The sequence below is a fragment of the Symphalangus syndactylus genome, chromosome 9, assembly GCF_028878055.3.
Source record: "Symphalangus syndactylus isolate Jambi chromosome 9, NHGRI_mSymSyn1-v2.1_pri, whole genome shotgun sequence".
In the NCBI taxonomy this organism is placed as follows: Eukaryota; Metazoa; Chordata; class Mammalia; order Primates; family Hylobatidae; genus Symphalangus; species Symphalangus syndactylus.
The window spans coordinates 75,082,906-75,100,424 of record NC_072431.2 but is presented as its reverse complement, the minus strand read 5'-3'; the positions used below and the strand labels follow the sequence as shown (position 1 = coordinate 75,100,424).

The window sequence follows — 17,519 nt, the reverse complement described above, 5'->3', positions numbered from 1 at the left end:
GCTTTGAAGCACAGAGCCCAAAGGGAGGGGCGATGGAGCAGAGGCCAGCAGGCCGAGAGCTCAGGCCATGCAGACCCTGGGAGGCTAAGCCACGGGATCAGGTCTGCATCCTAAAACCAACAGGAAGCACCTCCACAAATGGGAGCTACAGGCCTTGTCCCCAGTGCCCCTGAACATGGAGAAGGACAGCCTTCATTTCACTGATGAGTGAGCCAGAGCAGAGATGACTCAGCAACACAGCTCTCTCGACGCACATTCTGCCAACCGCCCAGACTGGCAGAAGGCAGCCATGCAATTTGTAATCCCTTTGACCTGGATTTTAGCAGCCCCAGGTCAGCTGTTAAGACTTGGGAGAAGCCGACAGAGCTGTAGGAGGGAGTGGTGGGTTGGGTCTTGATTCCACTGTTCTCACCTAATGCCAGCTAACATCCAGATCCAACCCTGTCCCCGCTCTGAGGCTGGGGACGGGGGACAAAGAGGCTCCAGGGGTTCCACAGATAACAGGACCCCAACAGGACTGAGGCTACCTTCCCCCTAGGGCAAAATGAATAGGAAGAGTGGCAGGCAAGGTGGGCTCCAAGGCTTTCTAAGGTTGATGCCATACACACACCAAGGCTGGGAGTGAAATTTGGGCTAATTAACAGTGACACGTAAGTACAGGAATCTTTAATTTAAACATAAGCCTCTGCGTATGTACATAAACCTTGCCAACTTTTTGGGAGTTACAGAATCTCATGTAAACTTAAGAAACAACAGGAATACACCTTTACAGAGAGCTCTGGAGCACGGAACTAAGTATGCCCATCATGCAACCCTTTACTTGACTGACAAACCAGTCGAGTTGGGAATGATCGTCTCCTACTAGCTACCAATAGACATGTTTTGTTTGGCCCATGATAGCTTTGAGATAAAGAAACTTTACACAAAATCTAGATATTCAATTTTTCCTGAAAAATCCAAAGACTCATTAACAATCAGCTAGACCTGAGTGGTGCCTGGTTCCCTCTTCCCTGCCATACCTTTCACATGGCAAGATCTTTTCCATTTTACCACACTTCCCATCACTCCCTAGTAGATGTGGCTTGGCAGGCTGTGCCCTGAGCCTGCAGGCATGTGCATTTACCACCCTCTGCACAGAGAATGTCTCTTCTTCCAACTTCTCTTAAAAGCACACCAGCAGTTTCAGTCACCTGTTTGATTCCCCTCCAAGGGCTTTCTAAAAATTTCCACCAAAATACCCCTGACAGTCACCTAAGACCGTGACCGCAGATTCTGGGAATGGGAGCCAGGTGAATGGAGATGTGGTCTTAAATGACACTCAGTGGGATGCAAAATTTCTTTGACACCCCAAGCTTTACCTTAGAAGTTCACGCCCTTACATTCTACTTCGTTTACACATGTTGTATTCTACTCCATTATATATTTGCATTAAATTTCACACATAATGTTTTCAATTATTTATCAATTAAAAGGTTGCCTTTAACCCCCAACCCCTAAACATGTCAAGTAAAATGCAGGCTCCAGGAATATCTGCCAGGTTTATGCTGCCTGCGTCTTCTCCTCCTCCCAGCACACCGCAATGACTAATTTGAGAAGAGCAGCTGCTGACCGCCTGGTCCTCAGAGGCTCCGCCCTCTGCCCCTCAGGACTCGGGGATACCCCGGGGGATCCCTGGCTTGCCTCCGTTTTCTCACATTAGAGCTGGGACGCGTATCTGTCCTCACTTACAGGGACCTGCATTCGTTCCATGAGAGGCAAACCTACTACTTACTTAGCATTCAGATTGAGTCCCACACTCCCAAACATGCTGTCTGCTCTGTGCAGGCCATCCAGCAAGATGCATGGGTGTGGGTGAAGACGCCTGCTACTGGGGAATACAAAGCTCTCTTTCGTGCACACTTTCTAATGGACTCTAACCATCTTTACTTTTATTAGCCTTGTGCTTGGGTTTACCACATTCCTCTTGGCCCAAGACTACATTCAGAAATCTGGGAAATATAGTCCATAATCACCAGCACTCTTGCTCTGTAGATTATAAGTAGATGAAAGATGAAAGAAAACTGGCAAGCAACTGGCTTCTATAACAGGCATTGCAGGATCATGAGATCCCAGCATTTCCCAAACCCAACAAAATCCACAACCCTGGGGGGATATTGTTTTATCATCATTTATATCTAGGAAGAACCCAGGGTGACCACAGTGAGACTGGCCATCTGGAGGCACGGAGCCTGAGGGCAGACCCACCTATGAGGCATGGAAGTTGGGAGATTTAAACACAGGAGAAAAACAGGTAGGGCTAGCAGTGAAAACACCACTTCCAAGAGGTTTGCCAACAGACAAGGGGCAATCCAGGCAGCTAAAGACCAGGTACTCCAAATGCGCCTAAATTACCTAAAGGTTGACAGGGGAGATAAGACCAGTTTATCATAAACCACTCCAAAACACTGAAAGCATCCAAGGGCAATTTCCATAGACAGTCACGGGGCAAAAAGATGAACAAGGGGTCTAAGCTTCCCAATAATCTGCCCTTCTCTCAGGGCAAGTGGCCCTCACGATCAGGCATACAGACTCCCTTGGACTAGGCAGACTGATGGCACATGCACAGGCCCATGGATTAATTTCTCCTAAGATCCCCAAATCCGTAGCCAGTCTGGAGTCTGGACAAAAGCTGAAGAACCAAGTGAACCTGAAACACTGCTTCTGCGACTGGGACTGAACCAGACCTCAATCTTCTACAGAGACCTTTTCCCTTTCTCCACTGTCAAAAAAGAGGCTCTGCTCCACATTCAGCCGTCTGCTGCAGGTGGCCAGCAGGAGCAGGACACACTGGCGGACACTCTGCAGTGCGACCAGCCATGTACCTTGAGCCCTGGGCAGTTACCCTGGGAACAGAAACAAGCGGAGGAAGCATCTGCAAGGAGCAGAAGCTCATCTACTTCCTTTCCCCACACAGTATGCTCTAGGCACACATCCACTTAGACAAAGAACACCTCCTTCTTTCCAGACAAGAGAGTATGCACACATTCTGCAAGAAATCCCCCTTACAAAAATCCCACATATTAAAATGCCATTGCTCCTCTCCCCCATGAGCGGTGCTCTCAAATCTTGCTTGGGAAAAGACTTTTTCCCACCCCCATCCCCATCATGGTCACCGCAGAGACTGCTTACCCTGACCAGGAAAACCAACAGTCCCTGGTCATCCACATCATGAGCCAGGCCTCTCCTCAGCATGACAGCCTGAGTGCCACCATGGGCTGGGCCAAGGGGACTGCACAGCCGTGCACAGGCACTACTCCCCAGAACAAGGGAGGGCCCTGGAAGCACCAGCGCCTGGGAGAGGGAACAGCATTTCCTTCACTGCATCAGTCCAAGGACTCCTGGCAGAATCCACTTCCTAGCATAGGAATAAAGCCGCCACAAAAGCCGAAGGTGCGACACCAGCCCAACAGCAGCCACTAGGTGCCGCAGTGTGGCAGGTGCCACCCTCTGGAGAGAAAATCTGCCAACACAGATTGTAAACAAATGTACATAAGTGTACATAAATAAGGGCGAAGATCCAAACCTTGTAACACAGGCAACACTTATTTTTGCCCTAAGAAGCAATGATAGAATATTTAACCCCATGGTCTTGTACACTGCTGGAGGGAATATAAATTTGGTTTGAAAAAAGCTTTCTGAAAGTTTGCAGTCTGGAAATATATATCAGATGTCTTTAAATCTGTCAGTAAGCTCTGGTCTAGTCATTCCATTTCTAGAAATCCATCCTTTAAAAAAGTCCAAAATGTACAAAGATGTTCATTTCAGCATTCTTACAATATACAAAAACGGGAACAAGTTAAATATTCAACGTCAGGAGCACTCACGAGTCCATCATTAGCCCTACTGCGAAGTATCATACAGCCGCTAACAGGCTGATGGGTAATTGTTAATGGAATGGAAGTGTTCCTGACAGAAGGATGCACGATTGAGTATATGTTAACGACCAGTGTATGAAAACTGTGCAGAAAATGGCTGGAAGGAAAACATGACCTATTTTCGTGTCTGTATATTTTTCTACTTTCCAATTATTCCACAATTAGAATGCATTAGGCTTATTTTCATAATAAAGCAATGAAATTTTAGAGTCAGAGACTACATTGGCTTGAAGGAATCAGGGCAGGCTTCCTGGAGAAGGCTGTATCTAAAATGAGAACTGAGAGACACACAGTGAGGACAGCCCGAGCAGAGGGAAGGGCATGGTTACAGGCAAAGGGGCACATGACAGCATGAAGACACTGAGTGCTCCGGATGGGTTGGCAAATTATCTCCCTGTTATGCAGAGAAAACAACAAACCATGAGCCCTACCATCCCGCAGACATAACTTCCCTCATCAGCCATGGCATTCTTCCAGACTTCTCTACAGCAAGGCACTCCGGGCTGTCGCTACCAAGAAGACGAGCAAGGCTTCATGTGAAATAAACCTATTTGCCATGCTTGCTGCTGTTTCATCACTCCTAGAGTCAATGGAAGTTTTCACTGACATCAAAGTAATGTCCTGGAATGTTAGGACGTGGAGCACCAGAACCCCACGTGCGCACCGTACACCTGTGCTGGCAAATACGTCCGGCAGGGCTGAAACAGCACAAAATGCTTTCCCTTCAAAATCAGGTTCTGAGTGCTCCCCAAAGCATGCCTCGAAAGTCAATTCTCCCATCAGACGCAAAGAATTAAATGCACAAACACTTGGTGTTTCTTTCCCTCAGGAAATCTGTCAATAAGCTCTGGTCTAGTTATTCCATTTCTAGAAATGGAATAGGTCACCTTGTTTTTCCCCCTTCCCTTAGGAAAAAGGGAAAGAAACTCCAAGTGGGGAAGGGTTCAACATGGTCAGGGCTGAGGTGGAGGAAGAGGGCCTCTCTTTCATCTTACATGCAGTGGGAGGGAAAGCAGAAAAAATCTGAAGGAGGAAATTATCAAATACAAAATACATGTTGAAGGCTGGGCGGGGTGGCTCACGCCTGTAATCTCAGCACTTTGGGAGGCCCAGGCGGGTAGATCACTTGAGGTCAGCAGTTTGAGACCAGCCTGACCAACATGGTGAATCCCCATCTCTACTAAAAATACAAAAATCAGCCACGCATGGTGGCGCATGCCTACAGTCGCAGCTACTTGGAGGTCTGAGGCATGAGAATTGCTTGAACCCAGGAGGCAGAGGTTGCAGTGAGCCTGCAGCCTGGGCAACAAGAGACTGTGTCCAAAAAAAAAAAGCTGTTGACAAGGTGTGGAGGTGGAGGGAAAGCCCTGGGAGCCAGGTTAGCCAGGTCAGGGACCAGTGACCCTGTGGAAAAGGAAGCGGTGGGCCTACAAGGGTCAAGGTCTGTGCCTCTGCTAGTTATTAACATGCACTGCATGGGCAAGGCAGTCCACTGAGGGACTGGGTAAGATGGACAAATATAAGCACCTTTTGGATTTAGAAATAGCGATGACAGAAAGAAGGTAATTTAGCTGATTTTAAAACCTCCGTACAAAATGCCTCTCCTCCCAAGAAGCTCAGACTATCGCAAAATGCTGTTCTCTTCATAGGAATGGGGTGGGAAATAGTTTCCCATTTCTGTCTTAAATCAAACGGCTGCCTCTATCAGAAAGCAGATGACACATATTAAGGATGCCAGCTACCCATTATTTTTCAGACCTACACACTCACACAGGATGGATCTCCATGCTTACACATGCCCAGCAACACAAGCATGATTTTCCCAGGGTGACAAATGAAGTCTAGGAAAACACTAAGTGATTGATGCCTCAAAAGAAAGTGCTGGAACCAGGTCTGTGTGGCTCCAAAGTTGCCCTTTTCCTACCACATGACACTGCCTTCCAACAGTGGAGGGCACTCAGGTCCTGGAGCCCCAGCCCCTCCGAAGGCAGGAGTCTGGTCGCCAGGTTGCCGGCACACAGAGTTCACGCAGAGAGGCAGCAAGTGGAGCCTGTTCTCCTGGGAGACCTCCCATGGGCTGAGTCACTCAGCCATGCTCAACCCAGAAAGGTGACAGAGCACTATGGCAACACGACAGGATTTCCTCCTAGACTAAACTCCTGAACCCAAAGAAAAAATTATACATGCTGCTAGCTGCAAATTGCTGACAAATGCTAAGTCGCTTTAGGAACAGACATGCAACCGAAATCTGTCTGCTGCACCATTCCAATCAAAGTCAGGTGGGAGCTTTTTGTCTGGGTTTCAGTGTTATTGCTACAGCAAAAATGACAAATGCTTGACAATATAATTATGACTGTCAATCTTCCTAAAATAAACTTGGAAACATTCAAAGAGTAACAGTATAGGCAGACAAGTTAATTATATCTCATAATCTCATTTCCAATATATGTGTTGCCCTAGCAGGAGGCATTGTTGGAAAGGAGCTGCAGTTCGTCTGTTATACAGGCTATTTTTATATTTTAGATTCATATTTTAGTTCCAACACCTAACAGGATTTTATTGGGGATACATTTTCATTTCTACTTTTGCAGTACTTGGGAGGAGTCACCAGTAAAAACCTCTTTAAGGGGACTGCTTCCCAGAGTGAGGAAAATAAAAAGACTAGCCTGGGGAGCAACGGGCTGTTTTCCCATGATACAGACCCAAAGGTCACTAGGCTTGGCTGTAAGCTCCAATTCATTTACCATAAAATAGTATTTAGATTATAGATCTAGGCCTAACATTTCTGGTTTTGGTTTAAATATACCCCTTAACGAAACCAATGATACAAATTAGGGGTCAAAAGTAAATACTTTTCTCAACCCTTCCAGAAGCCCCCACTCCCTGACCTCAATCCCTGCAACCCCACCCCACCCCTACCACACACACACCACGACTGCTTCCTTCCATCACATCCCAGACACATCCCAGACACATCCCAGCTCTGTCCTCAAGCCCTGGTTCCCCTGATATCTCTGTGCTCCCTTCCCCTGCACTCTACACACACACACACACACACACACACACACACACACACACTCACCCTCTTCCCAGGCCTAGCAAACAGGCGTCATTTCCTTTCAGACTGCAGCCGCACAGCAGGGCTGCTCCCAAGTCTCTCCTGTTCAGCCGCACAGGCTTGCACTGCACAACTCAGGGGACAACATTTACAAAGACCACGCTGAGGAAGGCATGTCCTGGAGGGATCCATCGTGGCAACTGTAGCTGCTACCTGCCCCGCTCAAGACTTACAATATTAGACCTCTTTACTTACCATCCTTCATGGTTGCCAAAATGCAAAAGCTTATCCAAAATTGTGATTACTGGTAAAGAAGAGAGACAGAGAGGTATGCCAGTAAGAGTTTTATCTCTTATCGAGAGATAGGCTCTAAAACTTTCCAAGTAGCTGGTCAATCCTAAAATGAAACAAGGTTACACATGTGTGATGCCTGCTGCCTCCTTATCTAATACAGCACCTGGTCCTGGCAAGGGCTGTGGAGTTGCCAAGGTTGGCAGAGGGCAGCTCAATCTCGTTCCATCCAGGATCTCACAGGGCACTGAAGAGCACTGGGAACTAACTTGAGGGTGGCTGGAATTTTTCCCATAGGCCAATAGGGTACCATTAGTGGATTTCAAGAAGAAAAGTAACAGATCAGACAAAGTTTTCAAAAGTTCACATGGGCAGAATGGAGAAGAAACATCCCAAGGACTGTACACGAGGAAAATGGCCTGGACTGAGTCAGGAATAGAGAAAACGGGGCCTGGCACATTCTAGAAACTTTGAGTAAAAAATCGCAGAACTTGGGTTGCCGAGGATGTAGGGATGGTGGGGTTTCTGGAGCACTGTCCTGGATGGGAGGCGGTGCCATGGACTGACATAGAACCAATGGCGGAGCTTTGGGGAAAGGGCGAGCTCTGCTTCAGATACACTGTCTGAGGCCTCCGGGCCACCCTGGAGGACGTCTCTGTTAGACAACTGGGTCGACAGGGGCTGGAGCTCAGCAGGGAATTCTTGGACCAGAAATATAGATTTTGGAGACATTCACATAAACAACTGTCATTGAAGATTTAGATATAGATGAGATTCCCCAGGATTTTTCACAGAATGAGGAGAGGAGGAAGACCTCACCCAAGCGCAGGAGACATCAGCATCTGAGGCTGAGATGAGGGTCTGGAAATGGAGAAGGAAAGCTTCCGAGGTGGCTGCTTTTTGCCGCATCTCACGAAGAAGAAAATCAGATGAAAGGTGCTGTTTACAAATTAAACCACTACACTGAATCATGCCTCTAGGCCAAAAGAAAAATCCATCAGAAACTTAAGTTACATAGATAAATATACTTTTTAAAAAGGAACCAGTCTTAAAATAAATTTCCAATCTGCCTGTAGAACTTGGAGAAGTAGTGGAGGGAAAACAAGAGACGGAAGCAAAGCACAGGACAGGGACCAAAGCCTGAAGGGGGAAGGGACAGGAGAGGGAGGGTGCTCTGCATGGACAGCTTGCCCTCCCGACCACCCCCAGCTCAATCGCTGGCCCCAGGGAAGCAGACTGCATGACAATTGCTCACCTTTAGCACTACTGTTTCCTCACATGTGAAAGCTGGAAAGAACAACTACTGCCTCTTTTCACTGCACAGATGACCTTTGCTAAATCCCTTAACTTCTCAACCTCACTTTGTGCATCTGTAAAATGAGCGGCAACATGTAGCTTCCAGGGCTACCATGAGGGACACAGTGGGGGTAACCACTAGGACACTGCCCAGCACATTTTAGGTGCCAGGTAAGATCCAGCTCTTAGTGGTCATGCCATTTGGGTCCAGGGTATTGTTCTAAGCAGCCGTTCTCCTTTTCCTAAGTATCAAGAGCTCCTCAGGCATGGGCTCCTCTTCATTTCGCTAGCACACACCTCATTATTGTTGAAAACGGCAGTAGTCATCAATTACCACTGACACAGCAGGAGGCTCTGCTGGGAACATAATTCTTTATGAGAATTTTGAAACAATAAACTAAATTTTGCTCACATAGTTCCTGCTTACAAAAACCTTTCGGGGACTGCAGTATCATATAGACTGCTTATGCTGGACTCCCTTCGGTGAGCTGTGCTGATGAACACAGCACAAAGCAAATAAATATAAACGAATGAATAACCCCAATAGCTATCATCAAAATTCACTTGTTTTCTTTTCCATGTGTTCTAAGATGTTTCCCCGTAGATTTCCCCTCTCTAATAACCTGTATATGATAATGAGAACATGAGTGTGTGCTGGAAGCCCCTCTGCTGCTTACCTATGCGGGGCCCCAAGCACTCAATGTATGAAGCAGAAAGCTGCTGTGCTCACCTAGTGCCCCTAAGGGCAGCCTCTGCTCTCTCCCAGCCACCTGCTGAGCTTCCTCTGAGACCTTCTGAGCCCAGCCTGCCACAAAGGACTGGGCGAGTGTGCAGGCTACCTAGCAAGGCAGGAGGAGGTGGGAGAGGCAGGGGCTCAGCCCAGCAGGACAATGACCCTGACTCATTCCACCAGGTCTCAAGGCCACAGTGAGCCTTGCCAGTTCCTTCCTAAGCCACCCTCCAGTTCACAAACCTGTTCATCCGCTTCTGGATTCCATGGGCCAAAAATTCTCATCTTCCAAATTTCCACATCCTATTTATAATAAAGACACATTACTTAGGATAACATGATGGAGTTTCTCAGTCTCTTAATAACCAAAATGCATAACATGAACCAGCAACAGGAACTCCCTCCGGGACAGGCCATGATGGAACCTCAAAGAGGAAAATGCTACGATTATATAAACTTTACACATTGGGGCCTTTAAGAACATACTCTGAAGTCTGTGAAAACAAATAAACCTAAAAGCTGTTGGAACCCCCCAAAACACTTCAAGCTTTGAGAGAAATGTGAGTGTGATCTGAGTCACCTATGGTTACAATTTATGTTTCTCAGATTATAGATAACTCATTTTCTTCTTTTTCTTGCTCTGTACATTGACTAAAGAGAAACCATGTCAGGGTCAAAAGCCTCCTGCCCTCTGAATTAATGACCCTTGTTGTAGATTAACCCCCCCTTCATTGCCCTGCTTCGCTTAGACCAGATGAAAGAAAACCCAGGACTATTACACCCTCTGTTAAGAAAATGTTAAATATCCCCTCCCCAAAAAGAAACACCACCTACAGCCAATCAAATTGCTATAACATACACACCAACCTTGTATGAATAATGTAATCCTGCTAAAAACTCCACTGTCTCAGCCCACATAAATGAAGCCTTCACTTCCTACTTCGGAAAACTGATTCCATTTCTTCAGAGTTGGTGTTTCTGGGTGGCCTACCTTACACTTTGCACTTATTTAAATGCTCTTTAAATCATATTCTGACCCCTTTCGTTATTTTAGGTTGGCAAGTCAATCTGCTGAGGTTTGAATGCTAGGTCCGACTACAGAAAATCTTGAGAAAACCCCAGTCTCCTTAGCCACAGTCCACTCATCTGCAAAATGGACAGGAGGGCAGCACGGAGCCTGGGGCAGGGGTGGGAAGGCTGCACAGATGAAACACCATGTGCTTACTTAAAACAATGCTGCCACACAGCAAGCACCTGCTAAGTGCTGGTTATCACATTGCCACCATCATCTGGAGAAATAAAATAAGGTTGGAAAGTTTAAAAAAAATAAACATAAGATGTTTCAAAAAAAAAAAAAAAAGGACTTTAAAAAAACCCATATGCTAGCAAGAAGGCTCCTACGTCTGTTTATATTTCAATCGCTGGCTTGACTTCCAATCTGAAAATTCCGATTCTTCAGGACCCATCTAACACCAACCCCACCTAAAATGAGTGCCCCATTAGAAAATATTGGAATACTATGGGGATGGGAAAAGGAAGGGGCCAAGTAACACTGCCCAGCCACGACAGAACAAAACACATACATAAGAAAGACATGCTGGATGCTGACTGATTTGCATTTTGTGAGGAGCTGCTGCAACCTACACATGACCACAAGGGCAGGACCGACCCCAGAGAATGGCAGAATGGAGGGTGGAGCAAATGGGAGGCTGTGTAGAGCCTCTGAACAACCCAGGGCCGGGGCCTCCAACAGGAGGACGCCTAACCATGCCAGATAATGAACTTCCTCCAAGTCTGTACTACTTGACTTGGGTTTCCTATCACTGAGGGCCAAAGACGTTCTAATCAATATACGGTTTAGTAAGTACTCTGTGAGGCGTTGTAAGTAGAGACAGACAAGAAAACCCTTCAACAGAGGGTGGAATGGCATTGCGTAGGGTTTGGAGGAGGGGAAATTAGGTATTTGTCAAAAAGTACAAAGTTTCAGTTATGCAAATCAGTGAGTCCCAGAGGGCTGCTGTGCCACAGAGGTCCTGCAGTTAACACTACTCTACCGTGTACTTAGAAATCTGCTAAGGGGTAGACCTTATGACACACAATAATAATAATAATAACCAGACAGCAGGAGGAAACTTTTAGAGGCTTATGGCACAAATTGTGGAGGTAGTTTCACGGGTGCATACTTATCTCCAAACTCATCAAGCTGTATACATTAATTATGTGCAGGTTGTTGTATGTCAAAAAAATTAAATACAAAAGAATGAATTTTAAGAAAAAGAATATCCTTCATATTTTTAATATGTTCTTTAAACTTCCATTAGACAACTAAATGAAAACTCATACAAATAATGTGTTTCTCACCTGCTAACCTGTTCAGGTGTGCACACCTGCAGGGGTGACAGATGATGCTTTAATCAGGGAGAGGACACTGCCACCCCAGAGACACCCTGCTAATGCCAATTCCAACCATCTCTGCTCAGCCTCCAGAGAGCCCAGGCATCCCTGTCCAGAGGCTATTGTGCTGTGTCAGGTGCGGTAAAGTCTCTTCACCTCCCAGATCCACCCACCCATCCATCCATGTCCCACCCCAGGCTCCTTGCAGACAAAGACCCAAAAGACAGAGTAAAAACTTCAGACTACATACAGCCTCAAACACAGCATGGCTACAGTGTGAACACCAAACCCTGGCATCATTAACATTAGTAAAGTTGACTGACAAAGAGCTATTTTAGTGTTCTGAGACCTCTTCGGCAATAATAATGCAGAGTTGCTAAAAACCAAAGAAGAAAGCAAAGGAAAGGTCAGTGTTCAAGGTTAGCAACAAGATAGCCTCACTGAAAAGTTTAATACCATCCTGCATTTCCTTCTGAAGACCTAATTGTATTAATTTTATTTGTGCCCAAAGCTTTGCAAACAACTTAGCTATATATAAGTCACTAAGTATCCAGTGGATAGTAAGGGTTTTTAGTCTGGTCCCTCATCCTCTGGACTGATGGCTTCAATGGGATCCTGAGCCATCCATCAAAACAAGAACCATCCACACAACTGAATTCAGATAAACAGGGTGGAGTTTAAAAAGGTACTGATTCTAGTGGTGACAATCATCACTAAATAAACCCACTTCCACTCTTGGCAGCTTCTCTGAATACATCACTAGGTCATGCTGACACTCAGAAAGGGACCAGAGACCCCTAATTCGGATGCCTACTGTTCCCATCTTATGGAGGAACGTGAGCACTGCCCGTTAGCAAGCCCCTAAGAGCAGCCGCTGCCCCCAGAGCTGACCGTGCCATTGGGCCGACCAACAGGCCACCACAGTGGAAGGACTCTAATGCCTGGCTCAGCTGACCAGGGCCCAGATGTCGTGATTTTGAAGTCCACCTCCTTTTCTGCCAGAAAGTGATAAAAGCATCAATTGTATCTAGTAACCTGCGATCTCAATTTGTCCAAGGCTCTCATTATGAGAGAAAGCCTTCTCCCTATCTGCGATTTAACTTCTCATGCAATTCAGAAAGTCAGAAGTGAATCTCAGCTTCCACTGGGGTGACCAGCTATTAATAAAGCCAACATATATTTTTCCTGTGTCATTCTACCAAGAACTCAAAGCATAAAACAGACCTACAACCTATGTTAATGACTCCATCCCAACCCAGGGCACATGCAGTGGAACCGGCAAGTTCTGACTCACTCCACTGCCCATGTCAGCCCCACAGAAGAACCTCAGAACGTGGCAATGGAGTATAAAAACCTTTACTGGCCAGGCGCAGTGTCTCACGCCTGTAATCCCAGCACTGCGCGAGGCCACGGCGGGCCGATCACCTGAGGTCAGGAGTTTCAGACCAGCCTGGCCAACATGGTGAAACCCCGTCTCCACTAAAAATACAAAAATTAGCTGGGGATGGTGGTGCATGCCTGTAGTCCCAGCTACTTGGGAGGCTGAGGCGGGAGAATCGCTTGAACCTAGGAGGCAGAGGTTGTAGTGAGCCGAGATCATGCCACTGCACTCCGGCCTGGGCAAGAGTGAGACTCTGTCTCAAACAATAAACGCAAACAAAAAAACCTTTACAACAGTGATTTCACTAAAATATCCATTTTAAGCAATTTTTTTTCAACCTTGTGGCAAGCAAAAGTAATGCCACCTCCTGCCCACAAAGATGTCATCGTCCTAATCCACAGAACCAGGAATGTCACCTTAGGTGGCAAAAGGGGCTTTGCAGACATGATTAAGTTAAGGATCTTACAATGAGGAGATTATGCTGGGTAATTCAGGTGGGCCCAATGTAATCTCAAGAGTCTTTACAGTGACAGAGAGAGAAGCATGAGAGAAATTAGAAGATGCAGAATCACTGGCTTTGAAGGGGAGGAAGGGACCACCAGCCAAGAAACACAGGCAGTCCCTAGATGCTGGGACAGGCCAGGAAACGAATCCTCCCCGGAGCCTCCAGAAGAAACATGGGCCTGCTGACATTCTTGAATTGAGCCCACTGAGAGCCATTTAGGACTTCTGACCTCCAGAGAGGGAGGATAATAAATCTGGATTGGTTTAAGCCACCAAGTTTGTAGTCACTTGTTACAGCAACAACAGGTAATGAACACAGTCACAGCAAGTTCTTCTCTAGCAGGCCAGCAGCCTCACTCTCCCTTCTCTGCACCTGTCCCATACACTCACCTCACTCCCACGTCAACCCCTACTTTTTTACCAATACGCCTTGTTCATTTTCCAATCTATCAACCCTCTTCTAATTTTACACACTCAAGAAATGACCCTAACATAGCCATCATAACAATAATTCCCCAAAATCCTCTCACTCATGATGCACTGCCATCCCGTATCAATCCCCAGTCTGGCAGCCACCTTTCTACCTCACTGCTTCCATGCTGCTAGGGGGCCAGTCAGGGCAGCTGGCTGTATCCAGGACTGCCCGAAATGCTCACTCTGCACCCCGACCATGGATGCTCTGAGATGCACATGCACAGCTTCCCAGGACCCTCACCACAACCGCTGTGCGACCTTCACCATGACCTGGAGGCCCAGGTCCTTCCCAGCTTACCTCTGTGGCTTACTTCAACGCAAAGTTCCTGACATCCCACCCGGGTCGCCAACCTTTCCCCACTGAATTTCAAGTCTATGTGCACCTTCCCTCTTGATGACCTCCTCATCTCCTTCCTCACATCCCCACTCCCCTTCCGAAGGCTAACCTCTACACTCAAGCTCCCAAGCCCATCCCCCTCACTATGCCAAACACTTCTGGAACAGACAGGTCCTCTAGGAGCTTAAGGCCTAAAGAATTTACAGACCAGGCCGGGCACGGTGTCTCATACCTGTAGTCCCAGCACTCTGGGAGGCCAAGGCGGGCGGATCACAAGGTTAGGAGTTCAAGACCAGCCTGGCCAATATGGTGAAACCCCGTCTCTACTAAAAATACAAAAATTAAGCGGGCGTGCTGGCAGGCACCTGTAGTTCCAGCTACTCGGGAGGCCGAGGCAGGAGAGGGTGAGGTGGGGGTTGCAGTGAGCCAAGATCGCACCACTGCACTCCAGCCTGGGTGACAGAGCAAAACTTTGTCTGGAAAAAAAAAAAAAAAAAAAGGAATTCACAGACCCCCCCCCCCAAAAAAACAAACAAACAAAAAAAAACAGGCAATTACAGTATCTGAGCTCAGAGCACGTGGGAGTAGCTTGCCCAGGGAGTAGCTTGCCCAAGTCGGGGATTAACTCATACCTAAGTGGACAATGACAGTAGCCCTCTATGACACCACCTGAGGGTCTTCAAGTATGGTGGGAGTTGAAACGGCACAGTCAAAGGGATGGGAAAACAGCAAGTGAAAGTATGGTGCCTTCAGGACCCACAGCAGTCGGTTCAGTCTGCTGGACTGGATGAAGACTTCTGATCCTCATCTGTGCATCAGAAGCAATGTGCATCCGTTAAAAAATAAGGATGACTAGGCTCCAGGTGTAGGTAATTGTTCAAAACTCCCTACCTCATTCTAACGTACAGCCAAAGCTGAGAATGGCAAGGAAGTCTCTGTAGATATTGAAAGCTTTCCAAGGGCGCTCCTCCATACTGCTAAAGGACTCAAATTCCAAACCTTCAACCTCCATGGGTCTGCTTTCCTAAAGCTGACTGCCTGAGACACAGGCCCTGGTCCAGATGCTGGTCAAGTGACAGTGCTAATTCCCCGTTTACAGTCACCCTTCTCTCCCTTTACAAAGAAAGGCACACCTCCTTCCCATTTCTAGTCTTACTGGGATGTGCTGGTCCAGAACTAAAAACTCTCTTAAGTACCAATCTAAGGCCACTGAAAATACTGGTAGTGACACTGTTAAAGAGAAATTGTTCTGACACTTGTCAAAAATGGTAAGGCTTTATTCAAGACTGTTGCAATAGGGGTCAATCTATCACAACAGAGAAGAGAGACTGACCTCAACTCCAAATACAACCAAAATGAGTGTGAATTCACAGCCAAGGAGCAGAGTGAGGGGGTCAATGGATACAAAATTGCTAAGAGGAGAGGCATGATGGGTAGAAGTAAGGAGGAATTCTTGCTGAAGACAGCCTGAGGTGATCAGATATTAAAAGTGAGGGGATGACTTGGCAGGACTCTTGCTGAAACTGAGCTCCATTGAGGACAGACACAGAGGGCAAGGTGGAGGCCTAGTGAGAGGAGGGCTCAGAGGATCCTAACCAAAGTTTGGTCAAGGGGAGAGTTTTTGTCAACGCATGCCTTGCATCTCGACTGGTTTCAAATTCTTTGCTTTCAATTAAATTGAAAGATGACCTAATTGTAGATTACTATGTGGTTTGGGCACATCACTCGGAAGTTCAACATGAAACTTTTTCCATTTCCATCAGTTATACATGCCCTAACTTAAAATATCCTCGTCCATCTCACTCAGAAATTTATTTCCAGCAAATTTTACCGTTTATGTTTAATAATATTCAATTGGTAATACATGTATAGTGTCAATCAAATGTGCAATAAAGATGATAAATCAATTAGTCATTTTTAAATTTTTTGGAGGTATATCTGAGGAAATGTTTTAAAAATTAATTTGGATACAGATTTTGTTACAAAAAACGACAGATCAAAACTAGACTTTCAAGCATAAATATATTTTATTAGAAGAAAATTCTATAAAGTAGAAATTCAAAAAAGGAATGCTATATTTGCAACCATTAGAGATTATTTGCATATTTTCAAAAAAAATCAGTTTCAAATTGCTAATGGTATTTAGATTCCACTGAATACATTAAAAGTGACATTATAGTTTAATTTTTAACAATGTTTACAATACATGAGAAATTAAATCTATTGTAACCATTTAAAATCTATGATAAACAAGATCACACAGGTTTAGTATCCCTTACCTGAGATGCCTGGGACCAGAAGTGTTTGGGATTTTGCATCTCTTTGGATTTTGGAACATTTGCATATACACAGTGAAGTATCTTGGGGATGGGACCCAAGCCTAAAGATGAAATTCATTTATGTTCATATATATCTTACACATATAGCCTGAAGGTAATTTTATACAATATTTTTAATAATTGTGTGCATGAAACAATGTTTTGGCTGTGATCTGTCACACAAGGTCAGGTGTGAAATTTTCCACCTGTAACATCACATTGGCACTCAAAAAGTTCCAGATTTTGCAACACTCAGGATTTTGGATTTTCAGATTAGGGTCGCTTAACCTGTATGTTCCACTTAAAATTATGTGAGAGGGTATATAGTTTTTGAAAATTCCCTAAAAGAGTATAAGAGCCAAAATTTTGACAACCTTTGAGCTAGAGAAAGCTGCTCAATTTGGGAGGAAAGAAATAAAAAGGAAAGAAAGGAGAATTCCTGAAGAAATTCTAAGGTGGAAAAACAGTGTTTGGAATTTATCTTCAGGGCAGCAGAGAAGAACAGAGGTTGCAGAGATTTAATCTAAGGGAACCCCATGTTGTTTTACACAGTTGCCCTTAGGCTATAGGAACCTGGCTTCACAGCTTCACTCACCGCAGGCCTGGCTTCTTTGCTCTCCAACTAAAGGGAAGGAGGAGGAACTAGGAACTAGTACCTTCTTCAACAATAATCTCATCAACACACTCTTTCTCTCTCTCTCTCTCTCCCTCTCTCTCTCGTTCGCTCGCGCTCTCTCTCTCTCTCCTCCCCACTCCCCATAACGGTTTAGGATCTGTCCCCACCCTCTCCATAATGCCATGTTTTGGCCCTTGATGACACTC

At 45.9% G+C, this 17,519-nt stretch overlaps 1 protein-coding gene across 8 annotated transcripts in view; it reads right to left on the bottom strand.

Annotated features, from left to right (window-relative positions):
- Window positions 1-17,519, bottom strand: part of VOPP1 (VOPP1 WW domain binding protein) — a 103,155-nt gene that overhangs the window by 76,643 nt on the left and 8,993 nt on the right. For 3 of the 8 annotated variants that reach the window (XR_010113522.1, XR_010113521.1, XM_063608910.1), the window contains exon 2: window positions 9,533-9,592. The exons of the other annotated variants lie outside the window; for them this stretch is intronic. Coding sequence is in view for 1 of the 3 variants with exons in the window: in XM_063608910.1 (XP_063464980.1) it covers window positions 9,533-9,592 (60 nt within the window). In the remaining 2 variants the exon portion in view is untranslated. The remainder of the gene's footprint in view (window positions 1-9,532; window positions 9,593-17,519) is intronic. 8 annotated transcript variants of the gene reach the window in all.